Source organism: Podarcis gaigeae, assembly GCF_964106915.1.
Source record: "Podarcis gaigeae genome assembly, chromosome: 3".
In the NCBI taxonomy this organism is placed as follows: Eukaryota; Metazoa; Chordata; class Lepidosauria; order Squamata; family Lacertidae; genus Podarcis; species Podarcis gaigeae.
Window position 1 is genome coordinate 5,405,990 of NC_139680.1, and position 27,132 is coordinate 5,433,121.

Here is a 27,132-nt window from a genome sequence, read left to right on the forward strand (position 1 = left end):
ATTTTAAGTGGGGAGGGAAGGAAAAACACAGAAGGGACAAGGAGCAGGAGAGGGGTGTGCAGAGAAGCAGCTGGCTAAGAATGCAGGAGAGGGTATAACAGGAGGAGGGAGGAAAGGAAGGCAAAAGATTTCCCTCACCTACCCACCCAAGTCAGCCAGCTCGCGCGCTCTCTCTCGCTCTCTCTCTCTCCCTCCTGCACGGAGCACAGAGACACACTCTGCTTTCCCTCTGCCTGGAGGGGAGGGGCTTTCCCTGCTCTTTGTTCCGTTTGAGCAAACACAGCAAGGAAACAGAGCAGGGTGGGCAGTAAGACCCTGAGGCAGAATGCCGGAAAGCAGCCGCTTCCTCTTTTCAAGTTTCCCTTCTAGGAGAGCGCGATTTGATTTTTGCCTGCTTTTTTTTGCCTTCCCTTGCACCAATTGGCTCCAGGGACCACACATTCGCTCAATAACACGCACAGACATTTCCCCTTCCTTTTTAGGAGAAAAAGTCTGTGTGTTATAGAAGGAAAAATACAGTAATAATTTTCTTAAATTATTGGGGGGGCGGACCCCCCCAAACGAATTTTTGAGGGGGCTCGGGCCCCCTCAGGCCCCATGGAGTCGGCGCCTATGCCAGTAACATTGCCACCTTTTTACTAGGTTTCATATCAATATATTCTAGAAGATCAATCACTACTCTTGTATTATTTTTTATCTGTCTCCCATTCTGATCCTTGCCTATTATTCTGTTCAAGCATTTTTTCAATCTATTTGCTAACACACCTGCAAAGATTTTGTAATCAATATTCCATAGTGAAATTGGCCTGTAGTTCTTTATAATGTTTGGGTCCATTCCTTGTTTTGGTAGTACAGTGGTTCCTCTGGTTACGTACTTAATTTGTTCCAGAGGTCCGTTCTTAACCTGAAACTGTTCTTAACCGGAAGTACCACTTTAGCTAATGGGCCTCCTGCTGCTGCTGCGCCGCTGCTGCATGATTTCTGTTCTCATCCTGAAGCAAAGTTCTTAACCTAAGGTATTATTTCTGGGTTAGCGGAGTCTGTAACCTGAAGCATATGTAACCTGAAGCGTATGTAACCCGAGGCACCGCTGTATGGTTATCAACGCTTCATGCCAAGAGTCAGATGTTAAGTTGTGGGTGAACATATCAGACGACACAGCGGTTCTTCAAACAGCTCTTGTTTATTCACAGGCCAGAACAGAACTGAACTGAAGGGTTCAGCCAGCCTGCTTATATAGAGCTCCACTAGAATGCAACAGGAACCATTTTCTGTAACTAGCCAATCAATGAATGTCACTTTTGATCCCTTATTTGTATATGTGAACCTGAATTATCTACAGGCCCTTGCTGGCCCAGGGTGAGAACTTCAGTACATAACATCAGGGATTTTCCCTTCTTCCATTATCTCATCTTTTTAAGTCTAGAGATTACTACTTCTTCTAGTTTCTTGTAATAAATAGTCAGTATTCCATCTGGGCCTGGTGATTTCCCAGTTTCCATTTTCCTTATCACTTCTCTTATTTCTTCTGAGCTTATGCACGAGTTTAAATTGCTAAATTCCTTACCATCTATTTCAGGGATTTTGTTTTCTCTTACATACTCTTTAATTTTATTCTTATCCTTACCTTCCAATTCATATAATTTTTTAATAAAAGTTCCTAAACATCGTTTTTATTTGGTCCAGATCTGTAATTTCTTTTCCTTGTTCAATAATCTTATTATAACCCTATCCGCTTGTTTCTCCTTTGTTAACCAAGACAACATTCTACCAGGTTTATTTGCCGATTCAAAATACCTTTGTTTTGTCCATTTGATCTTATTTTCCACCTCTTTGTTTATTAAATTAATTAGTTGGGATTGTAGAATTTTAATATTTTGGATTATACTTTCTTGTTTTGGATTTTTCAACAATTCTTTTTCATTCTCCCTTATCTGTTTATTGATTTCCATAGTATCATTTGTTTTAGCCTTCCTTATTCTTGTCATTTGTTGTATTGTATTGTTGTATTCCAATTCCTCTCATATAGGCTTTACTGGTATCCCAAATGATTTTCCTGTCAGTCCCATGTCTCTCATTAATTTCAAAAAATCCCTTCAACAATTCCCTCATTTTATTCACCTTTTGCTCATCTCTCCATACCTCATCATTCATCCTCCACCTCCCTCTCGTATGTTTTTTAAATTTTATGTGTATAGTAACTGGATTATGGTCTGAGAGAGATATGTTCAGAATCTCTGCTTTTACCAAGCTCAGTGTTTATTTCTTATTTCTTTCGGATTTTCCACAACTCTATCTCCTACATTTATTCTATTAATGCAGGTTTTTTCTTTATTTGCCAAGCTACTAGTTTCCCTGGCTTGTCAGCCTGTTGAAATTGTTTCTGTTTTAAATATTTAATTTTCCACTCTATTTCTTGATCTATTATCATTGAATATTGCATTTGCAACATCTTGATTTCCTGTTTCACTATCTCTTTGCAAGGGGAATTTATTAATTCTTTTCCTGGACTTCCGGGTTAGCGCGATCGGTTAATGGCGGATTCCCTCCGAGCTCCGGAGGGAATCGGCTCTACTGGGGATGGGTCCTGCCGCGACGGCGACGCGGGGACCCTTAGAAACCGCAGGCGCGGAAGCCTGCGGACTTGGAGACTCGGTGGGCGCCTTAGCGCCCCCTTCGACACACGAAGAGCCTTTTTAAAGGCTTCGGAGAGGGTATGAAGGGTGGCGTGGCGCTGTGAGTTGATCGCTACCTCAGTGGAGTGAAGCCGTGAGCCATGACCAGAGAGCGCTGACTTTCTTCATTGAAAATTTGGACGTAAAGAAACAACCTGTGAGTAGAACAGAATTTGGACTTAAGAAATTTTTCTCTTTGAATTCGGTAAGACCGGGGTGTGTGCTAAAAGGAAGTCTGCACCCCCCCCCCTTTTTACAGATGATCTAAAGCAAGAATTTGATAACTAAGGTGGAGTGATCGTTTTCCTCCTTGTGAGATAAAAGATATCAATTCCACGATTGGCATAAGAAGTTTGGTGTATTGTGTTAAGAAGAAGAACTTTTAGAAGCTTTTGGAAACCCCCCCCCCCGGACCCGGGAGTGCCCTGCGAGTGAGAGCCTGTTGAAAAGAAATAAGGAGCTTGACAGCTGTCAAAGAAGCTGTCAAACGAGCTGTCAAAATTAGGAAAAATTTTGTTAAATTCTCTCTTTGCGGACTAAATGTGTTATATTTGAACTTAAGTTGGTGGAAATAAAGAAGGAATAAATAACAAAGTAACGGACTGTTGGAAAAGGACTACCAAGTAACCAGAATCCCTCTAGGGGGAATTCTGAGACACTACAATGGCTGTAGATGGAAAAATACAGGCAGAACTGGAAAAAATGTTTTTTCTCGTGGGAAAGTTACAAGACCAGAGCACAGCTATGGCTAAAGGGTTATCGACCTTGATTGTTAAAGTAATCAATGCTGTTGACTGTGTTAAGGACTTGTCAGTAAAAAACTGCAGCCGAACTGGAAGAGATATCTTCAGAATTAGAGGTGAGGGAAGGAGTGGAAAAAGTTCAGGTGGAAAGTACCAACCAGAAGCTTATTTTTGTGGAGTATAAAGAAGAAGATTCATGGATTATAAACTTGCTTGAGATGGAAGAGGGAACCCTTGGAACCTTTGGAATATCTGATTTTGAAAGAAACAAGAAATATGACTGGGACTACCCTTCTGAACATGGAAAGCAGGTTGGAAACAGCTTTGAACTTACTGTACTCCAAAGCAGGAGGTTTTGCCCCAATTTTGACTTTATTGTACCAGAGCTCCTTCGAGACCTGAGGACCAACATAAAGGACTACCAACAAAACTGGCAGAGAGAGACAGACAGAGACTTGAAGGCCTCGGATGTGAGAAATCCAGGCTAAGAGCCGTTTCTGTGGACATTTATGCGGAAGGGGACTGAAACCGGGGGGGGGGGGGGGAGAGCAGATTTTTGAAAATTTTAATGATCTTTGTGTTTAGTTGGTATGACTAATATTTAATGAAAGAAAGGGGAATCTGTGGAAGGGAACTTGGGTCAACCTTAGAAAAAGGCAAAATGTTCATAAGAGATCTGTTTAAGATAAATTTGGTTAATAAGAAGAGTTAAGTTAAAAAATAATAACAATAATAATATTTTAAGGATGAGAGGTAAGGACTTGCTGAGCTATCTATTGGAAGTGGGATGTATGAAGTGGGGGGGAGGGGAAGTCAGGGGAAGAGGTTAAGAAAGCAAATATTTGAAATTATACATGTTTTGTTTGTGTCTTTTTGTGTTTGTGCTGTCTATATAAAATGTGAAAACCCAATAAAAATTTAATACAAAAAAAATTAATTCTTTTCCTTTTCCTTTTATTTCTTGTAAAAAATTCTTGTTTTTTCCTGCTCTCTTTTATTTCTTGCCTGTGCCCTTTGGAGTGTAAAAAACGCCCCCACACTACCACTTTACTTGCATCCCATACCGCCTTTAAATCTGTCTCTTGGTTTAAAATACAGTGGTACCTCAGTTTCCAAACATCTTCGTTGAGGAACATTATAGTTTTAGAATGGCTTCCACTCAGTGTATATGTTATTTTTCTCAGTTTTCTCTATTAAATTCCCAGACTGCCATTTGTGACTCAGTTTTTGAATGTTTCAGAACTTGAACAGTATTCCTGAGCTATGTTCGAAAACTGAAGTACCACTGTAATTTCAAAATAACCTCAGGTTAAGAACGGTTTCAGGTTAAGAACGGACCTCCAGAATGAATTAAGTTTGTAACCAGATGTTCCACTGTATTCCAAAGCTTTAAATATATAAAGTCCTAGGAGACATTGTCAAATGCTTTCTCAGAGTCTAAAAATATTAAAGCTGCCCGTTTTTCATTTCTCACTACTAAATATTCTATTACATCAATTATGTTTCTATTATTATTATCTTTCATTTGTCTTCCCGGCAAAAATCCAGCCTGATCTTGATGGATTCCCACTTTTAATACAGTTTTCAACCTATTAGCTAATATGTCTGAAAACAGTTTATAATTGTTATTCAACAATGAAATAGGTTGATAGCTCTTAAACAGCTTTGGATCTCTATTTTGCTTATGAATCAAAGTTATGTATGCACTCTTCCGGGATTTGGGTAACTCTCCTATATTCACCTGGGACGCAGGTGGCGCTGTGGGTTAAAGCCTCAGCGCCTAGGACTTGCCGATCGAAAGGTCGGCGGTTCGAATCCCTGCGGCGGGGTGCGCTCCCGTTGCTCGGTCCCAGCGCCTGCCAACCTAGCAGTTCGAAAGCACCTCCGGGTGCAAGTAGATAAATAGGGACCGCTTTCTAGCGGGAAGGTAAATGGCGTTTCCGTGTGCGGCTCTGGCTCGCCAGAGCAGCGATGTCACGCTGGCCACGTGACCCGGAAGTGTCTCCGGACAGCGCTGGCCCCTGGCCTCTTAAGTGAGATGGGCGCACAACCCCAGAGTCTGTCAAGACTGGCCCGTACGGGCAGGGGTACCTTTACCTTTACCTTTACCTATATTCAAAGAGATATTCATAATATCTTTTATAGGTTGCATTAGGTAATCTTGTAATTTTTCTTATAATGAATTGCTGAAACTTCATCAGGTCCAGGTGCCTTCCCTAATTTTGCTTGTAAAATAGCTTGCTATAATTCCATCATTGTAACAGGTCCATTAAGAAATGATGTTCTTATTTCTTTTGGATTTTCCACAACTGTACCTCCTGCATTTATTCTATAAATGCAGGTTTTTTCTTGTTTCTTCTTTAGTTACCTACATAATAGTTTCCCTGGCTTGTTAGCCTTGTCAAATTGTTTCTGTTTTAAATATTTAATTTTCCACTCTGTTTCCTTGTTTATTATCATTGAATATTGCAATTGGAACATCTTGTTATCCTGTTTCACTCTTTTTGAGAGGGATTTATTAATTCTTTTCCTTTTCCTTTTATTTCTCCTAAAATTTCTTGTTTTGTTCTGCTCTCATATTTCTTCTGTATGCGCTTTGCTGTGTAAAAAAAACAAAAAACACCCCACATTACCACTTTACGGGCATCCCATACCACCTTTGAATCTGCCTCTTGGTTCAAATTAATTTCAAAATAACCGTTTAATTTTTTGCCCCTTTTTCTAATATTTCTTGATCATTTAATAAATTTTCATTTAGTCTCCATCTCTTCGGGAAACTTGTCCCTGTTCTTAATTCCACTATTATAGAGTCGTAGTCTCATAATGTTCTTGATAGAATTTCTGCCCTCTTTACTTTAGAATACAAATCTTTAGAAGTTCAAACAGAGTCTTTTCAGCTTGCAGAATAATTCGCAGTCAAATAAAATGTACATTGTCCTTTGGGTGTTTTTCTCTCCAAATGTCAATTAAACTATTGTCAGTTTTATTGACAATTAAAATTGTCAGTCATCCTAACAAAGGCATTCAGTAGCTTGCCTTCTTTTGTTTCATTTTTTCTCATAGTCCTGTCCCAATCTAGGGAGGCTACACCATTCATATCGCCCATCCAAATCACCTTTTCATTCAAATGTTCAAATAACATTTCTTCTAGCCCCTAATGAAAATCTGGTGTATTTTCCCATTATCAATATTCTTCCTTGTTCATCTTTGAATAATTGTTTTGGGTCCAAATCTGGTTTTATACACATTACAACATCTCTCTTTTTTGTTATATCAGAAGGTACAAAGTTCTTTCCTACCCTTTTATTTAACTTTTATTTATCCAAGTTTAACTTCTTTGCAACATGTTCAATTTTTTTCATTTAGTCTTATTATTTAGCCTATTTATATTTCAAGTTAGAATTTTCAAAACCATCTTGTTCCATATTTATTTCTCTTTCACCTCCACTTCTGTTGAATCTTCCTCTTCCTATCCGGCTTCCCTTCCAAATGCTCTTTCTCCAGCTAACTCTTGCCCATATTTTCTCCAAAATGTGTCTGGCTCTGTAGGATCACGAAATCTTTGTTTTTGACCTTTAAATGTAAAACATACCACTTCAGGATATTCCCAGCGGTGATATTTTAATAATCATCCCGGATGAATTTCTCTCCCTCAGTGTATCAGGTTATTGGCTAAAATGTTTGTCCTGTTTTAAAAATACCTGTATCATATTCTAGAGATTAAATTTGTGAGTCGACGGAATTGGAGAACCAGTTAATGGCAGTTCTATGCTGTGAAGATTAATATTTTGAGAGACAAAAGCCAAAATCAAAGAGATAAGCTGAGCAGAAAAATAAACGTTGTTCTTTTTGTTGCCGCCAGTAAAGGTCCAAGAAGAAATTGCAAAGGTTGTTGGATCTTCTCAGCCAAGGATTGAACACCGAACAAAAATGCCTTATACAGATGCCGTGGTCCATGAGATCCAGAGATTTGCCAATGTTAACCCAACCAACCTGCCACATGCCACGGCTACAGATGTTACCCTCAATGGCTACTTCATTCCAAAGGTGATCCATTTCACTAAACTGCTGCCCACTAGTTACAATATATTTTAAGGCTTTCCTGGGAGTAAGCCCCTTGGACTTCAGTGTGGCTGACATCTGAGCAGACTTGTATAGTATAGCATTGCACTGCAAGCAAGCAATCTACCCTTTGGAAACTGTCAGGCATCAGCTTCAACCCATTAAACAGATCTCAGTGGGAAGGAGAACAAGGTTGGAAATTAAACCATTTCTAGTGGGCGATCATGGTTTATATGTTAAGTTTGTCAGACTAATGACATTTCTCAAATGAACTCAAATCTCTTTTCTCTTGCACTCAATATTTATTGTAGAGCAATATACTTTATTTTAAAATAACTCTTCTTTTGCTTTTGCAGGGCACATTCATCATACCATTGCTGTCCTCTGTGCTGCATGATGAATCTCAATGGGAGAAACCACATAAATTCTATCCTGAGCATTTTCTTAATTCTGATGGAAAATTCATAAAGAGAGATGCTTTCATGCCTTTCTCTGCTGGTATTTTTTTTTTACTTTTGTGTATATCTGCATGGTGTGTGCTTAGTCAATGGGATTTTTACATGTCAGGAATGTAACCTATTGTGCAAAGGTAAGAATGACATCACTTGCTGTGGCCATTTCTGCCACTAGATCTGGCCACCATTGGTGTGCGGCCCCTGGAATGTTGCTCACTAGGGAATGGGGCCTTCAGGCTGAAAAGCCCCCCCAGTTTTCAGCATTGCAGGATGGCTCGTATTGGGAGTTCATAATTCTTTTAAGATGGGCACCGTGAGCTGTTATTTTATCTCTGCATTTCCTTCTGCTTCAAAATATTAGGGATGTTATTAAGCAACTGCTACACCCAGTTTCTCTGCTGCCTATGTTTTCTTACAGGTCGGAGAGCATGTATAGGTGAGACGCTTGCCAAAATGGAGCTCTTCCTCTTCTTCACAAGTCTCCTGCAGAAATTCACCTTCCAGCCACCCCCTGGAACATCTCAGGAAGACCTGGACCTTACCCCTGCTGTTGGGCTTACAACATCGCCCATGCCCCACCAGCTCTGTGCTCTGCCACGTTTCTAAGACTCACAAACTCCTGGCTTGGGTATTTGGGTTGAGTAGCCTATGGGTGGAATTGGTCTGCGCTTTGTCACAAATCTTAAGTGTTCCCCTTTACCTGCCATACTGTCAAATCCCATGAAACTAGCATTGGAGCATCTCTTACTTAAAACCTGGCCCTGAGTTCTTATGACACTTGAGGCATAGAGATCAATCAACAAATCTGGTTGCATGTATTCCCATGTTTACATATCTTTTCATATTCCCAAGTAGATATGCAGAGTATTGTGACCGAGACGAAAAAGGGTCTGGAAACCATGCCTTATGAGGAATGGTAGAGGAAGTTGGGTATGTTAACTTCTGTGGCTGCAATGTATTCTGATTCTGAAATGTATTTGTTGATGTCAGGCAATGGCTTTGTTTCCTCTGGGTTCTTTAAAAAGTCTGTCATAATAGGTCTCGCAACTGGGTTTGCTTCTGGAACCTCCATGCTGTCAATTAGTTCAGTGACTTTTTGCTTCTGGCTTAGAATTAAACAATCATCTTCCATCTTCTCCCTGTATCTGAATGAACTTTCTCTGAGAGTCTGGGTAGCTTAAGGCTACCCTCATCAATGGAATTCTGACTGGTCATATGAAAAATGAAAATGGGGGAAATGTGTCAAAATCAAAATCAAAACTTAAATCTCCACAAGAGGAAAAACTCAATACCTTCTCTGCCTAACTTCTGCTCTGAAAGGGAAGAGGGAGCTAATCCGTTTCACATTGGAGTCAGTGGAAGTCACCATGGTCTCACCAGGAAATAGAAAAAATGTCCCCTTTGAATCTCTCTTCTATCTTAAGAAAATCCAGCTACACCCACTATAATACTTTGAATTTTGTCTTCACTGGGCCCCATAACCTTTGTAGGAATGGATTTAGGCACTATGAGAGGATGTACGGTTTAGTTATTGTCCTTCCTTGCTCACATTGTTGCATGTCATATGCTCTAATGTATACAAAGATATACCCTAATGCCATCATGTTAAACAATTTCAAAATGAAAATGAATAAAAACTATGCTAAAGAGAAAATATGTGTGAGTATTTCAATGGGAGGAAGTTCAGGAAATACTGGACACTTTCAAACTAACTGCAGTTGTTCCTAATTAAAGTTGAATAATTTCATCTGCAAATTATTTCACAATGCTGCCCTTTACTCCCATTATAACAGATTAATTTTACACATAATCTGGGTGACAGGTCTGCAACCAGGTTCAAGGGAATTTGAATTTGTTCTTGAAAGCAATAGTTTGAAGAAGTGGGCACCACTCACTTGAGTAAACATTAAACTGAAAGGCAAATAATCCAATGTACAGCTTTGAATAGTTGTGGAGAGAAAAACAAAATCAGAGGGCCAAAGCGGGACACTTTTTACTGGATGGTTTAATGATTTGCTAGAGACAGTATCTAGCATAATATATATACTGCTCACTGCAGTTGCAAGACATTGTCCTTGACCAAACTGCTCTGTAGCTTTGTTGTTTTTGTAGAGGTCTTTTAGACCATGTCAGCCTTTGGGTTGCCAGGTTTTTATCTGGAGGTTTTTGCTTTTTGTCTGTTTGGCTCTGGAGGCCTCCAGGCCTTGGAGCTCTGCTGAGCTACCAGTGGCATGCTCCCAGTCCCAGCGGGGTCGAGGCCACTAGGGGTGGCTTGGGGCTCTTCACAGCCTCCTTGGTTGTCATGATGGTGGCGGTGGTGGCCGGGTTGGCAGTGCAAGCACCAGCCAGGCAGCGCTATTGGTGCTTGTGGTCCTCAGAGGCTCCGTGCTGCTGTGAGGCTTGCCATCTTGACTCTACCTAGGTCCATACTGGTGCACTTTGTAACAACCATCCCTGAATGCAGTTCAATGATTACTCCAAAGAATTTCACAATGCTGCCCTTTACTCTCATTATAACAGAATAATTTTACAGCTAATCCTGAGTGACAGGTCTGCAGCCAGATTCAAGAGAGCTTGAATTTGTTCTGGAAAGGATTAGTTTGTGGAAGTGGGCACTTCCCCCTTGAGTAAACATTAAACTGAAAGGCAAATCATCCAGTGTACAGCTTTAAATAGTTGTGGAGAAGAAGAAAAAATCAGAGGGACAAAGCAGGACATTTTCCATATTACTGGGTGGTTTAATGATTTGCTCAAAACAGTACCTAGCACAATATATATGTTGCTCACTGCAGTTGCAAAACATTGTCCTTGACCAAACTGCACTGTAGCTTTCATTAAAACCATTGCAAAACAAATTGCTTGCTGAAACGAAATGGATTGGACAGAGCCGATTCCAGCGTTGTTCCTCTTTATCCTTATGATTTCCTTTGTTTTGAAACTGGGCGCTTTCTGGAACAAGAGCTCCCAAAATCTTCCACCAGGACCAAGGCCTTTACCTCTCATTGGGAATCTCCACATCATGGATCTCAAGAGGCCTCACAGAACCATGTTAAAGGTAAAGCTTCCGGTTCTTCCCATGCCAAAGCTAAAGGTTACTGGGGCAGCCCAGCCAGATGAGCAGTGTAGTAATAATAATAATAATAATAATAATAATAATAATAATAATTGTTCTTTTAAACCCTATAAATCTCATCTTCCTTTTGTGTGCTACAGAACCTTCTCTTAGCTTTCCCAATAAATAGTCATAGGACCAAGTTGCAATTTATAACTGGTAATTTGAACAAGATGTCTGGTGTCGAATCATGTTTGACTCTGTCTCCATTTTCAAGGATGCAAAATTGCAACGTTCTCCTTCAGCCTATTTTTCTAGATTTGAGAGGTGCCATTAAAGGTATAATCACATTCATCCTTATAAGTGACTATTCCTAGGAAATATTTGTGCTGCTGCAACTGAATAACAATAATTTTTTTTTTTAAATAAATATTTATTAAAGTTTTTTGATACAGATACCCAAATAATAAACAACATTGCTTATATCAAAACGTATTTTCATCACTTCTTTGGACTCCCTCACGTCTCCCGCTCCCACTTACATCGTTAAAAAGTTTTTCCAAGCAAATTATCAACTTGTTTACAATCTTGTATCCACTCATTTAAATACAATCTAGTAATTCTCCAAAAGGTTTGTGTTTTCTTTAACCTCACTTATAATCAAATTCAGATGTAATTTAGTGGTGGCCAATTATTTATAATCTAGCATCCTTCTTAACATTCAAACAAATTACAATGTTTTTGTAAATACATCTTAAATTTCTTCCAGTCTTCCTCAGTCCTCTCTTCTCCCAGGTCTCGGATTCTGCCAGTCATCTCGGCCAATTGCATATAGTCCATCAGCTGCATCTGCCATTCTTCCAATGTGGGTAGATCTTGCGTTTTCCAGTTCTTGGCGATAAGTATCCTTGCTGCCGTTGTTGCGTACAGAAAAAATGTTCGGTCCTTCTTTAACACCTTCTGGCCGACAATACCCAGAAGGAAGGCCTCTGGTTTCTTAGTGAAGGTATACTTAAATACCTTTTTCAACTCATTATATATCATTTCCCAGAAGGCCTTCACTTTAGGGCAAGTCCACCAGAGATGAAAGAATGTTCCTTCATTTCCCTTACATTTCCAACATTTATTGTCAGACGAATGATATATTTTGGCAAGTTTAACTGGGGTCATGTACCACCTATACATCATTTTCATTACATTTTCCTTCAGAGCATTACATGCGGTGAAGTTCAACCCAGTGGTCCACAACCTTTCCCAGCCCTCAAACATAATGTTATGCCCAATGTCCTGTGCCCATTTTATCATGGCCGATTTAACCGTTTCGTCTTGTGTATTCCATTTTAACAGCAAGTTGTACATTCTAGATAGTACCTTAGTCTTTGGTTCTAGCAATTCTGTTTCCAATTTCGATTTCTCCACCTGGAACCCTAACTTTCTGTCATTTTTAAAAACTTCTTTAATCTGAGCGTAATGTAACCAGTCTCGCACTTTATCCTTCATTTTCTCCAAACTCTGCAATTTCCAATTGTCTCCATCTTTTTCTAATATTTCCCAATATTTTGGCCATTTGGCCTCCATATTGGGTCTTTTTCGGGCCTTAGCTTCCAGAGGCGAAAGCCACCTCGGAGTCTTGTTTTCCAATAAGTCTTTGTATTTTATCCAGACATAAAATACTGCTTTCCTGACAATATGGTTCTTAAAGGCCTTATTGATCTTAACTTTGTCATACCATAAGTATGCATGCCAACCGAAAGCATTGTTAAAACCTTCCAAATCCAACACATCAGTGTCTTCAAGAAGTAGCCAGTCTTTTAGCCAGCAGAAAGCTGCGGCTTCATAATGCAGTTTTAAGTCTGGCAGGGCGAAGCCCCCTCTTTCTTTCGCATCAGTTAATATCTTAAACTTAATTCTGGGCTTTTTGCCCTGCCAGACAAATTTAGAAATATCTCTCTGCCACTTCCTGAAACACTCCGTCTTGTCCACAACTTGCAATGTTTGAAACAAAAACAACATCTTAGGCAATACATTCATCTTAATAGCAGCAATTCGGCCTAACAAAGAAAGCTTCAATTTTGTCCAACTGTCCAAGTCTCTCTTGATTTCAGACCAACATTTTTCATAATTATCCTTAAATAGACTCAGATTTTTTGCTGTTATGTTTACCCCTAGGTACTTTACTTTTTTAACCACAGTTAGTTCTGTTTCTCTCTGAAACCGTTCTGACTCTGTATCTGTCAAGTTTTTCCCCAACACCTTGGTTTTCTGTTTATTTAGTTTAAATCCCGCCACCCGACCAAAGTCTTGAATCAGTTGTAATACTCTTTTTGTACTAGATTCTGGCTCCTGCAAGGTCAAAACTAGGTCATCTGCAAAAGCTTTAAGTTTATATTGTTTCGCTCCGACCTGAATCCCTTGCACCAACCGGTCCCCTCTAATCCTATTCAAGAGCACTTCCAGGACCGAAATGAATAGCAGAGGGGAAATCGGGCAGCCTTGTCGTGTACCTTTTTCAATTTTAAACTCTTCTGTAACCACATTGTTAACTATCAATTTTGCCTTCTGCTCTGAATATATTGCATCAATCCCATTCTCAAAACCCCGTCCCACTCCCATTTCTTTTAAATTTCCCTTCATAAATTTCCAAGAGATATTATCAAAGGCCTTCTCCGCGTCTATGAAAATTAAGACTGCTTTTATGTTTATGTCTGTTTGCAAAAGTTCCAAAATGTCAATAATGTTTCTTGTATTAGCAAACATGTGTCTACCTGGGAGAAAGCCTGCCTGGTCTTTATGGATTACTTCATTTAGAACTTTTTTAAATCTTCTTGCCAAAACGTCTGCAAATATTTTGTAATCCACATTTAAAAGGGAGATGGGACGATAGTTCTTGAGTTGTGTCTTTTCAGATTCCGATTTGGGTATCAATGTGATAAAAGCTTCTTTCCACGATTCCGGCGCCCTCTTCCCCTCTATAATTTCATTGCTGACCTCCATCAGTGGTTGTATCAGATAGTCTTTTAATGTCTTGTAATACTTGGAGGTCAACCCGTCTGGTCCTGGAGATTTGCCCAATTGCATGTTCTGAATGGCTTGTTCAATCTCTTGTCGTGTTATTTTACTACTCAGGAGTGATCTATTTTCTTGTGAGAGTTTTTTAAGTCCATTTTTCCCCAAAAATTGTTTAATCTCTACTTCATCCTGCGGCCCTTGAGTGTATAGTTTTTTAAAATATTTCTGAAAACATTTTCTAATCTCCGCGGGGTTCTGGATGTTTCTTCCTTCAATTTCCAAATTCGTAACTGTATTTAATTTTTGTCTCTTCTTCAACTGCCACGCTAGCAGTTTCCCACATTTGTTTGCCGATTCAAAGGTTTTTTGTTTCATTAGTTTAATCTTCCACTCTATTTCCTGATTTATCAGTTTAGAATATTGTGCTTGATGAAGTTTAATTTCTCTCAGAATCGGCTGTGACTTCGGATTTAATCTTAACTTCTTTTCTAATTCTTTGATTTTCTCCAAAATCTTGTCTTTCCTCTCATTTTGTGTCCTTTTCTTTACAGCATTCTGTTGTATCAAGAACCCCCTCATCACGGCTTTGCTTGCGTCCCAAATAGTTCTTTTTTCCACCGTAGTGTTCATATTTATCTCAAAATAATCCTTCAGAGTTTTTTGGGCCTTCTTAATGATCTCCTGATCTCTAAACAAGTTGTCATTCATCTTCCATCTAAAGGAACCGGTTGGTAATAGTGTCATATCCATTTTCAGTGCATTATGGTCGGAGCAGGTCTTTGGGCAGATTTCCACCTTTCTGACCTTGGGTGCCAGACCTCTAGTTATCCATATTTGGTCGATTCTTGTCCAAGTCAGCTGGGCTTCAGAGAAAAATGTTCCTTCTCTTCCCAAGGGGTTTCTCACTCTCCAGATGTCAATCCAATCCATATTGTCTGTCATTTCAAAAAAGGTCTTTGGTAGTCTTCCGTCTTTTGTGACGTTTTGGCTTTGTGACTTATCCATGTTAGTTGATACAACCCCATTCATATCTCCCATCATTATGATGTTGTTATAGTCCAGATAGTCCAGCATAATCTCATGCAACTTCTTATAAAATTCCGATTTACCTTCATTCGGAGCATAAATTCCTAATATCAGGATTTTCTCTCCTTGATGTTGTATTTCGATTGCCAAAATTCTTCCATGTTCATCTTTAAATAGAAATTTGGGTGAAAGACTCTCTTTTGCATATATCACCACGCCTCTCTTCTTTACTGTGTCCGAAGATATAAATTCCTGGCCGAGCCTTTTATTTATTAATACTTTTCTGTGGAGCCTAGTCACATGTGTTTCTTGTAAACAAATAATGTCCAATTGTTCCTTTTTTAATATGTGAAAAATTTTCCTCCTTTTTTCCGGAATGTTACAGCCATTTATGTTCCAACTTAAAAGTTGCAGAGACATCCTGAATAAATCTGGTTATTTTCCTTGGGGTGGTACTTTGTTCTCCGGGTCTTTAGGGTCCAATGGTGCAGGTACCCCTGGTGGTTCAGGCCCCGCGGGTAGTTCAAGTCCTTTATGAAGGTCCTCTCCGTATGCAGTCAGAAACTTATCTCTATCTTCCAATGTTCTAATTTTTATCTTCTTCCCTCTGAAAGTGAAAGATAATCCTTGGGGAAAGTCCCACCTGAAGATAATTGAGTTGCTCCTCAACAGTTTTACTAGTTCCAAATAATCAGATCTAAGGTCCAAAAGTTGTTTAGGGATGTCCCTGTAAATTTCAATTCTTTTGTCCGAAATGTCCAGTGACTTTCCGTAATGCAGGCCCAAAATCTTATCCCTTTCCTCCTTTGATCTCAACGTAATCAAACAGTCTCTGGGCTTCTCTTTTTTTATAAGTCTTCCAAGCCTAAAAGCTGATACAATTTTAAAGTCTTTTTCCTCTAGGTTCCAAAACTTGGAGAATTCTTTAGTCAGAAACTCAGCTAGGTTGCCTTCTTCCACTTCTGGTATCGACCTTATCCTTAAGTTGGTCTCCCTGTTCCGAAGTTCTATCATAGAAAGATAGGTCTGATGTTCACCTACTTGTTTACTGAGTGGTCTTACCTCTTTTTCCAACTCTCCCAGTCTTTGGCTGGTATCCTCAACCAATTTCTGATTTTCACCTGCAGCCTCCTTCAGTTCTCCAATTGCTTGAGCATTCTGTGCAACTTGTCCAGATAGCCTATTTAAACATTCTGTATTTTGATCAATTTTGGCTGTTTGCTGATCAACTTTTCTGTCCAAAGACTCCAATTTTTCAAGAATTCTCTCTAAAATAGAGCCAGTTGCTCCTGAAGCCATATCTTCCAATTGTAATTCCTCAGTTTCTCCCTCCCCTGCCCGTGGCAGAGAAGCAGCTTCTTCCTCCGAAGGCAAAGTAGGCACAGATGATCTACGTGCCTGAGAGGCTGCGGTTAAAGTTGTTAAAGTTGTTTGTCTAGTTCTTGGTCCCTTTTTTCTAGCGCCACTCATTCCAAAGTTATCTAAAAGTCAAGGTCAAGCTGAGTTATTCCCATGAGAAAACAACGGCCCAGATGGTGGCAGTCAAACAGGAGGCCGGGAAAAGGAAAGTAAAACAATGTCACTGCTGTAAATCCCAAATCCTCTAGGGGGAGCTTAAAATGTCTTTAGGGAAGAGATCAATTCCAATAAAGTTAGTAAAATCTAATTTAGGCGGCGCAAATAGCAATGGCTGCCCTCTTCTAACCGGGAGAGGGAAGCTCCGCTGAGAAAGGGTCGTCCGCTGCGGCGAAGCGGAGACCCACTTTGAAAAACCACAGGCGGCAGAAGCCTGTGGTCTCGGGACCCGGCGGGCGCCAGGAGCTACCTCCGAAACGTTGAAGGAGCCCCGTAAGGGGCTCCGGATCGCGGAGGGGGTAGCGGCGCTGTGGGTCGTTTCGCGGTCAACGGAGCGAAGCCGCGTTGCTGTTGCCGGTGAGCGCTGACCTCTCTTCCTGAAACTGCTGATTCGGAAAACAACAACCCGTGAGTAAATAAGGACTTTACAAAAGTTTGAGACTCAAAAACATTGAATTTGGCTGAAAGCGGAGTGACGAAAAACAGGAAGTCCGTCTTCCGCAAACACTGAACTTGAAAGTAAAGAGCTGGAGGAGTGGAGGCAAAGAGTGAACTTTTACTTAACTGATCTGGGCATCCATGGAAATTACTTTTAAGCAGAATAAGGATTTTAAGAAACTGACTTTATGACTTTCATTTGGACTGTGTTACCTTTCTTCTATTTGGATTACAACTTAAGCAAGAAACCCAGGTGCTGGAACTGCCTGAGTAACTGAGCAGCCAGTCTGCAGGGTTGGATACTTTGAACTTAAACTTTGAAACAATCTGAGGGAGTTTGAACTGGATACTTTGAAGCACCTCTTGGAATACCAGTAAGCACTGTTTGAAACATTGTGACTTTTTAAACACTAACTCTGCAAAATCTACTTTATTGAAGGTTCCTGGACATTAAATCTGAATAACAATAATAATAACAATAATAAGTTAATAATAATTTGTCTGGGTATCCCCGGCCACTCTGGGCGGCTCCCAACAGATTAAAAACACGATAAAGCATCAAACATTGAAAACTTCCCTAAAAAGGACTGCCTTCAGATGTGTCTTCTAAAAGTCAGATAGTTGTTTATTACCTTGACATCTGATGGGAGGGTGTTCCACAGGGCAGGTGCCACTACCGAGAACACCCTCTGTATGTTTCCCTGTAACCTCATTTCTCACAGTGAGCAGGGGCGCCGACTTATAAAAAATATTGGGGGGGGCGGGGGCCCATACCGACTTATAAAAAATATTGGGGGGGCCCAAGACCTCCAAACCGCTGCTGCTGGGGGAACGAAAGTGGCGAACCCCGGGCTGCCCCGACCTTAAGTGAACCTGTGAGGGCCCGCCCTTTGTGGCAGCCGATTGGCTGCCGCCGTGGGCGGTGAATATTAATGAGCTAGGGGGAATCCCCGCTTCTCGCGGGGCTGACGCCAGCCCCGCGAGATTGTTGATGGGTCGAGAGCCCACAACCCCACCCCCTCTCTAGATCGAGAGTGGCTTTGTTTTAACTCATTACTGAATGTATTTTAAAAGGTAACTATCGTCAAACAAGGAAAATAAAAAATACCAACATAATTTTGTGATTTTACAAAGCATAATATAACTAATAATTTTCTTAAATTATTGGGGGGGCAGAGCCCCCCCAAACGAATTTTTGAGGGGGCTCGGGCCCCCTCAGGCCCCATGGAGTCGGCGCCTATGACAGTGAGGGAACTGCCAGAAGTCCCTCGACCCTGGACCTTGGACGATGGGGGTGGAGACGTTTCTTTAGGTATACTGGGCCGAGGACGTTTAGGGCTTCAAGGTCAGCACCAACACTTTGAATTGTGCTCAGAAACGAACTGGGAAGCCAATGTAACTGGTGTTATATGGTCTCAGCCGCCACTCTCAGTCTAGCTGCTGCATTCTGGATCAGTTGCAGTTTCTGGGTCGCCTTCAAAAGTAGCCCCACGTAGAGAGTGTTGCAGTAGGGAGATAATCAGAGCATGCACCACTGGTGAGGCAGTCTGCAGGCAGGTAGTGTCTCAGCCTGCATAGCAGATGGAGCTGGTAGACAGCTACCCTGGACACAGAATTGAGTTTGCCCCCATGGACAGCTGTGAGTCCAAAATGACTCCCATGCTGCACACCCGGTCCTTCAGGGTCACAGTTGCCCCATTCAGGACCAGAGACTCCCCCACACCTGCCTGCCCCCTGTCCCCCCAAAACAGTACTTCTGTCTTGTCAGGATTCAACCTCAGCCTCATTCTGTCAGCTGCCATCCAATCACCTCCCAACACTCACACAGGACCTTCACAGCTTTCACTGGTTCTGATTTAAAAGAGAGGTAGAGCAGGTTATCATCCACATACCGATGAACACCCAGCCCAAACTCCCTGAAGATCCCTCACAGAGGCTTCATATAGATGTTAAAAAGCATGGGGGAGAGGACAGAAACCTGAGGTGAGAGGTGAGAGTCCAGGGGTCTGAACACTTATCCCCAAACACCACTTTCTGGACACGGTCCAGGAGGAAGGAGCAAAACCACAGTATAACAGTGCCCACAGCTCCCAGCCCCTCTACACAGTCCAGAAGGATGTTATGGTCGATGGTATCAAAAGCTGCTGAGAGATCCAGCAGAATTAGGAAACAACTTTCACCTTTGTCCCTAGCCTGACGGAGATATTAATCAGCACGACCACGGCAGTTTCAGTCTCATGATGAGGCCAGAATCCCGATTGGAAGAGATCCAAGTGGGCTGCATCCTCCAGGCGTGCTTGGAGCTGTTCAGCAACCACCTTGCCCAAGAATGGAAGATTTGAGACTGAGTGATAGTTGGCCATATTGGCTGGGTTCAAATATTTATTTTTTAATAAGCAGTTTTATAACCAGCACTTTTAGTTGGTTTGGGAAGGCTCTTTAACAGAGGGAAGCATTCACCACCCCACAGAGCTTTTATGAGCCAGGATGGGCAAGGATGAAGGAGACAGGTGGTCAGTTTCACTCGTCCAAGCAGCCTGTCCACATCCTCGCAGGTAACACATTGGAATTCCAGAATTCCAGCACTCTCCCGCCCCGGCCCTGCTCCCATGGTGGAGTCTACTGAACTGGGTGAAAGGGCTGAGCTGCTGTATCATGAGTCCAGCTATGCTCTTTTAATTTATCATTATGTTATTTGGATTCTGTTTTTGCATGATGATTTGCAAAGATACAAAAAGGGAATTCATTCCACAAAATTACTATTCTTAAGTGATATGTTTTCAGCTCGGTCCAAGGCACAATGACATGGAAATAATTTCTACCAACTTCTAGAGTAGTTTGGATTTTGGATTTGATATCCTGCTTTATCATTTTTCCTGCCAACCTAGCAAGTAGTGCAAGTAGATAAATAGGTACCACTCTGACGGGAAGGTAAACGGCGTTTCCGTGCACTGCTCTGGTTCGCCAGAAGCGGCTTAGTCATGCTGTCCCACATGACCCGGAAGCTGTATGCTGGCTCCCTTGGCCAATAAAGCAAGATGAGCGCCGCAACCCCAGAGTCGGTCACGACTGGACCTAATGGTCAGAGGTCCCTTTACCTTTTTCATTACCCTAAGGAGTTTCAAAGAGGCTCACAATCTCCTTTCCCCTCCTCCCCCACAACAAACACTCTGTGAGCTGAGTGAGGCTGAGAGACTTCAGAGAAGTGTGACTAGCCCAATAGTAGTTATTGGAAAAAACTGATACTAGTCTAACAATCAAACTTTGCTACTAGATTCTGTGGAATGTATAAAATAGCCTCTACTCTTAGGTAAATGTGCAAGCTAATGCAGTCTTGGTTCTGTCAGAGATTATTTACATTAATATATTCTTTGGATATACCAGAACTCTGTTTCTCAATTTTTCTTCTGTTGAATTCCAGCTGTCAAAGCAGTATGGCCCTGTCTTGGGCATCCAAATGGGACCCCGGAAAATTGTGGTGTTGACAGGATATGAGACAGTAAAGGAGGCTCTGGTTAATCAGGCGGACGCATTTGCAGACAGGCCCATTGTTCCAATGTTTCAAGAGCTTACACAAGGCTTTGGTGAGGCACCTCCCTTTTTATTGGAACTTGTAATGCTTGCAAACACAAACAGGTCCCACCAGGTGAACACAATCTGTTCCCAAGAAATGGTTCGTAAGATGAGCTTTGCAAAGCAAGTCAACGAAATCCATTGTTTCCTATGAGGGAAATCCTTGTGAATTTTTCAACCCACCTCAGTGCCTTTGACACTGATAGTGTATCTGAATACATTAGGCTGAGAATGTGTCACAAAAAGTGTCACCTGTGGATTTCTGCAGATCAAGCTAAAATGTTAAAAAGAGTAGACCCGGCCAGCCTTTTTGATCTTGACTTTCAGTGGCTCAGTGGGGCTCTGTTGAAGAAACAAAAATGGAGACCAGTTAAAGCAAACCTTTCCCATTCCCACCTTCTTCTCAACAGTCATATTGTACAGTTGGGGGAGAATGGGGCAGGAGAATGTAATAGTTGTCACATTTGAATTGTGAATGATTGTCACATGGAAAAGTAATGCCACACACCAAGGGGAAACTGACCATTATCTGGCCCAGCCTATACAGAGAGGAAAAATGAAGGAGGCATAATGTCTGCCCATGGAATACAAATAACAAGCTGAGTTCTGCTGTGACGCCTGACATGTACAAACCACCCTCTACTCTACCCTACACTTTGTAATGGAAAATATTGATCAATGTGTTCTCAGGTCATGGTCTGATGACTCATCTGCCAGCTGCTTTGTCAAAGCTCAGAAGTCTGAGTCTGAATGGGAGAATAGCTGGGATCCATTCTCAGTTCCATGGAAGAAATGCAGAACATAATTTATTGATTCTTTGTTCAATGGCCATGCAAATATGAAACCTTTCCTCCCATTTTCAGGTGTAAGTCTGTCTAATGGTGAGAACTGGAAAGTGATGCGGCGGTTTGCTTTAAGCACATTGCGGGACTATGGAATGGGAAAGAGGACCATAGAGGACAAAATTGTTGAGGAATGCAGTGTCCTGATAAAGAAATTTGAATCTTACGAAGGTGGGTTGGTGTTTTCCTCTGGTGTATAGCTACACTACCATTGTTTAAAGGTGCCAAGACTATTGTGTTACATATTCCTAACTTCCAGAAGCACAGATCCCAGGGTTCCCTGCAATTGGTCTGTTCCTGTAATGTGCAGATTGCACCGCAATAGCTCCTGTGACTTCCAAGCATTTCTTAGCCCAGCTATGGCCACATCCAGCAGCACTTAGGATCAGTTTCTTTTATAAATGAGGTCTACTCATAGGTAAGCTGCCAGTGAGGTCTTAAGACAACATGAACAGACTTAAAAAAAAATGCCCTTTCCATACTTGGAATTTCTGTGGGGATGTTCAGGGAGGCAGGAGAGGATATATTGTTTAATTGTATCCTCCCTAATTTGCGTTAGCAAGTTCTATATCTTAGCAGAGTTTACACGCATAGCGGTTTGCTTGTTGCAGGCTCATCTGAGCTTCTCTATATAAGATTCCTGGTAAGATCCCTTCTTTTCCCTCTTAAAAAGAATAGACACAACAATCTTATTAAAGTCAATATAAAAGTAGTTTACTCACATTCATTCAGTTCATGGATGGATGGATCCCTGAAGGCAGACTTAGGTTACAAAAGTATATATACATGTGGAACTATCCCATAAGGGAGTTAGTCTCAAGTGACTGCAGACAGGCAGTCACTTCTACTAACACATAGAAAAATGGAGGAGGAGGAGAAGAAGAAGCAAAGAAGAAGGTGTGCTCCCCTAACCCAGATTAGGCCGCACCTACATCTAGTCACATGCAGAGGAAGTTTGTCCCAGCTCAGGAAGAAACAGAAGGTTTTCTCCTGCTCGTAGAAAGCATCCACTAGCATGTCCATTCTAGGAATGTTGTATTTGACTCCTATGTGTTTTACATCATACTACAGTTCCCAGGGTTGGTTCCTTGTGGAAACAAAATCGGTCTGTTTCTGTAGTGTGTAGATTACATTCCAATAGCTCCCAGCCCTCTTTAGCATTTCTTAACCAACATATGGCCACAACCAGCAGCAGATCAGTTTCTCTCATAAATGAGGTCTACACATAGGTAAGCTGCCAGTGGGAACTTAAGGCAACAAAGAGCAGACTTAAAAACAATGCCCTTTCCATACTAGGAATTTCAACAGAATATTTTTGCTTAACTGTCATATTTATGTCTAGGAAACCCATTTGAGACCACCACAATTATGAATGCTGCTGTTGCCAATATTATTGTGGCCATACTACTAGACAAGCGATTTGATTATGAAGATCCCACATACATAAGACTTCTGAAGTTGGTCAATGAAAATATCCGGCTTGTCGGAAGCTCTTCAGTCCTGGTAATATATTCTTTTCCAATAAAACAAACAGTTGATTGTAATGACATTATATGCATAGTGGGCAGGGCAACCTGTTTATTGTATATTGTTCAGGATTCACTACAAAACACAGAATGATATCTTGAGAAAGCAGGTGGTGATTCGAAATATTTAGAAAACTCACACGGCACAGTCATCCCGTAACTATAATAAAGTCTCTTTTACACAGACGCTTTCTGGCCTCACTGCCATCGGGACTCCAAGGACAAGGAAGAACAAGTGATAGTTGGTTCCACGATGGCTCAGAAGTGGCCTCCAAGGGCAGATCTCCCTCTCTGAAGGCGAACCTCCAGAGGAGACCCTTCATAGCCTATTATTCTGGGGTTGCACATAAATTATGCTATGCTGAGTTACCCCATCCCCCATTCCAAATGCCATTCAATAGTTTTGTATTGTATTTAGGCAAGCATGCTTTGAGAGACACAGTGGAGAGAACTGTACTGGCCTTTCCTAATGTTTCTTTCTTTTTTCACATTTTATCCTTTCAGCTGTATAACATGTTTCCTGCTCTTGGTTCTCTTCTGGGGGCTTGTAAGACTGTCATTCAAAACAGAGATGAGCTGTTTGCCTTCATAAATGCCACCTTCATAAAACACCTCAGAGATCTGGATGAAAATGACCAGAGGAGCTTTATTGACTCATTTCTTATCCGGCAGCAAGAGGTAATGGAGTCTTTTAAGTTGGCCCAGAATAAACGTTGACATTTTCAATTCATTTTTTAAGGGCATATTCGCAAGTGAATGTATAAGTTGTAGTCAGGAAGTCTCACTTCAGAAGGGACCAACCTGGCATATTTCCTCCCCTTTCCCAATAGTCAGCCATTGTTCATGTGTTACAGAAGTTGCCTCTGCAGGGTCAATGGTTGCATGCTCAACAGCATTTCTGGGGGGAAATCCCTGATCAAGAAAATATGACAATTGGGTTGTATGAATTTCCAGGGGTGGAATTATGGCAGACAGACCATTGGCTTATGAGAGGTAATGGTTGCCTGACTCCCTTTTGATACAAGGGGGATGGGAAAATGCCTCGTGTGCTCAGAAGAAGGCGTTCTTCACACCGGAGGAGATAGGAAACTTTGTGGGTGGAGAGGCATCTCGGAGCAAGGAAAAAACATTGGCCCATGCACTGCGCTTGTTGGTGGTGGTGGTGGTGGTGTTTAGACGTTTAGTCGTTTAGTCGTTTCCGACTCTCTGTGACCCCATGGACCACAGCACACCAGGCACTCCTGTCTTCCACTGCCCCCGCAGTTTGGTCAAACTCATGCTGGTAGCTTCGAGAACACTGTCCAACCATCTCATCCTCTGTCATCCCCTCCTCCTTGTGCCCTCAATCTTTCCCAAATCAGGGTCTTTTCCAGGGAGTCTTCTCATGATGTGGCCAAAGTATTGGAGCCTCTGCTTCAGGATCTGTCCTTCTAGTGAGCACTCAGGGCTGATTTCCTTAAGAATGGATAGGTTTGATCTTCTTGAAGTCCATGGGACTCTCAAGGGTCTCCTCCATCACCATAATTCAAAAGTATCAATTCTTCGGCCATCAACCTTCTTTATGGTCCAGCTCTCACTTCCATACATCACTACTGGTGATAGCTTTAACTATACAGTGGTACCTTGGGTTACAGACACTTCAGGTTTCAGATGCTCAGGTTACAGACTCTGCTAACCCAGAAATAGTACCTTGGGTTAAGAACTTTGCTTCAGGATGACAACAGAAGTCATGCGGCGACAGGGCGGCAGCAGTGGGAGGCCCCATTAGCTAAAGCGGTACCTCAGATTAAGAACAGTGTCAGGTTAAGAACAGACCTCGAGAATGAATTAAGTTCTTAACCCGAGGTTCCACTGTACGGACCTTTGTCGGCAAGGTGATTGTGGCGTTTGCCTCCTAGGATAGGTCATAAGGAAAGGGTTAAAATAGGTGTGATGTGATTGGCCAGTGAGAATGCAAGGGCAAAATACACGTTAGAGTGGGAGGTTTTGAAAGTCAGTTGAGTTGAGAGTTGAGGTTTGGGAGTTGAAGAAGGAAGAGGGAGTTTTATGTGTGGGTTGGTAGAGTTGTATTGTGAGAGAGTGAGAGGAATTTGTGGGAATGTTCAGGGATGCAGGAGAGGATATATTGTCTGATTATATCCTTATCCAACTTGTGTTAACAAGTTTCCAATATCAGCAGAGTAAAACATTCCCCTTTATTTTAAGTTTGCAACAGCAGCGTTTGCTCAGGCTTGCTTAAGCCTCTATAATAATCACTCTGGTAATTTCCCCTTATTCCCTCTTAAAATAGAAGACACGACACAGTCCTTTACAAAAGTGTAAAAAGAGTTTACTCACATTCTGTTCACATCAGATCCCAGAAGGCAGACTTAGGCTTAATGAAGAAACGTACATTTAGAATCTATCTTATAGGAGGATAGTCCCTTTGTCCTCTCTTGGCTGGGAGCCAAGAGGGCATCTTTAGCTTAGCAGATGTTGCTTCTTCGAAGGAAGAGAAGGAAGAGAGAGAGATGGCTGCCCTGTTCTGTGGTTTTATCATTACCTGCACAGGTGAGGCCACACCCACCTCTGGTCACATGTGGAGGAAGTCTGTTCCAGCCCAGAGGGAAATAGGAAGTTTGCCTGCTGGCTGGACAAACATCCCTCCCCATGTCTAAACATGTACACTCTAGGAATGTTGTAATTGACTGCTCTTGTGTTTTACATCCCACAGAATTGTTAGGTGGAGTCAGATAGATAGTTGGGAATAATCAGTTTGAAGTTGTTAGGAACTAAGATTAAGAAACTGTCAAGAAAAACTAACTGAAACCATAAGCTTGTTCCTGCATTTAAAAATAAACTTGATTATTTGTTTATGTTAACAACTGACTGGACTCCGTGTGTCCCCATGAGAAGCGGGGTGGTGGCAGCAGAAAAAGCAATCGCAGCGGCGGCACAGGGTCAATAGACCGTCAAACGTCTGGGGGCCCTATGTGATCGCCACAGTGATGTCCTTGCTTTTTAAGATGCTGTCTAAGTTTGTCATTGCTTTTCTCCCAAGAAGCAGGCGTCTTTCAATTTCATGACTGCTGTCACCATCTGCAGTGATCAGTTCTTTTAACCATTACTAAGATTCGAAATTAATATGAATTGGAGTTTCTATTTACCAATTAATTAGCACCCAGAAAAGGAAACAGGTGTTTGGGTGATGACAGAGTTCTAAATAATGGGTTGGAAAGTATTTCTAAAAGCTGTGAAATGTTAGAAAAGTTAAAGCAGACATATAGGCCTGAATTTGCTTTTAACTTTCAATCTACACTGCCTTTAGGGTTACGGTATAAGTGATAAAGAGCTTAGAATTATTATCCTTCCCCCTGCTTTTTCTTTTCTCTTTTAGAAAATTCTCTTCTTTTTTGGTTTCTAGTTTGTCCTGCTGCAAATGCACGGCAGTCTGAGGCTGAGCCTCTTTTAGATAGGCAGCATGGCCATTTGGGAGAGCAGTTGTACGATGGGGGGGAAATGGTAGAAAGGAGAATTACTGAATGCTAAGATCCAAGTTTTGGGCAAGTGCTATTTCATGAGAGAACTCTAGCAGAGATTTAAAAAGGACAAAATATGCAGCAAAGTAATAGTGGGAATATAAGTAGTTGAAAAGCATATCTTAGCATACGTACCAAATAAAGCTTCTAAACAGCTAAGCAGTTTTAATGTTATTTCACTCTGCTTTTGATCCTCTGCCTCACTTGTGAATCTGCTGGTTGTAATGTGAGACTGCATGGCTGTGCCTTTGTGAGAGAAAAATGCTAGGAATGTATCCCTGGATAAGCAAGGACTGTGTGGGTCTTAGAAAAAGTGCTCAGTATCACAAAAAGTGCTCAGTATCACAAAATATGCAGCAAAGTAATAGTGGAAATATAATTCCTCCAAAGTTGAGGTAAGCATGGCAGAAAAGCTTACTCTATAGCCATGTTCTTCTTCTTGTTGTTGTTAGCTACATTTTTATATAGCCCTTCATTCGAAGATCATTGGATGGTTTACAACATAAAAACACAAAAAACACAAAAACAAAAAGCCCACCCCACACAGTTTGAAAGGTCACAGAGGAAGAAGAGGAATGGTTTCACCTGATGCCTAAAGATCTGTGATGAAAGTTTCAGGTGTGCCTCCCTGGGGAGAG

The 27,132-nt window shown here is 41.4% G+C and overlaps 2 protein-coding genes across 3 annotated transcripts in view; both read left to right on the top strand.

Moving 5' to 3' along the window:
* LOC310840468 (cytochrome P450 2K6-like) overlaps nt 1-8,556 on the top strand; it is a 37,596-nt gene extending 29,040 nt beyond the window's left edge. For both annotated transcript variants that reach the window (XM_083730493.1, XM_083730494.1), the window contains exons 7-9: nt 7,281-7,465; nt 7,837-7,978; nt 8,354-8,556. In XM_083730493.1, the coding sequence (XP_083586619.1) occupies nt 7,281-7,465; nt 7,837-7,978; nt 8,354-8,541 (515 nt within the window). In that variant the 3' untranslated portion in view covers nt 8,542-8,556. The remainder of the gene's footprint in view (nt 1-7,280; nt 7,466-7,836; nt 7,979-8,353) is intronic.
* A 2,169-nt stretch (nt 8,557-10,725) lies between these two features.
* LOC310841170 (uncharacterized protein) overlaps nt 10,726-27,132 on the top strand; it is a 49,336-nt gene continuing 32,929 nt past the window's right edge. Inside the window, exons 1-5 of the mRNA XM_083731757.1 lie at nt 10,726-10,990; nt 20,457-20,619; nt 21,472-21,621; nt 22,793-22,953; nt 23,481-23,654. Coding sequence (XP_083587883.1) covers nt 10,808-10,990; nt 20,457-20,619; nt 21,472-21,621; nt 22,793-22,953; nt 23,481-23,654 — 831 coding nt within the window. The 5' untranslated portion in view covers nt 10,726-10,807. The remainder of the gene's footprint in view (nt 10,991-20,456; nt 20,620-21,471; nt 21,622-22,792; nt 22,954-23,480; nt 23,655-27,132) is intronic.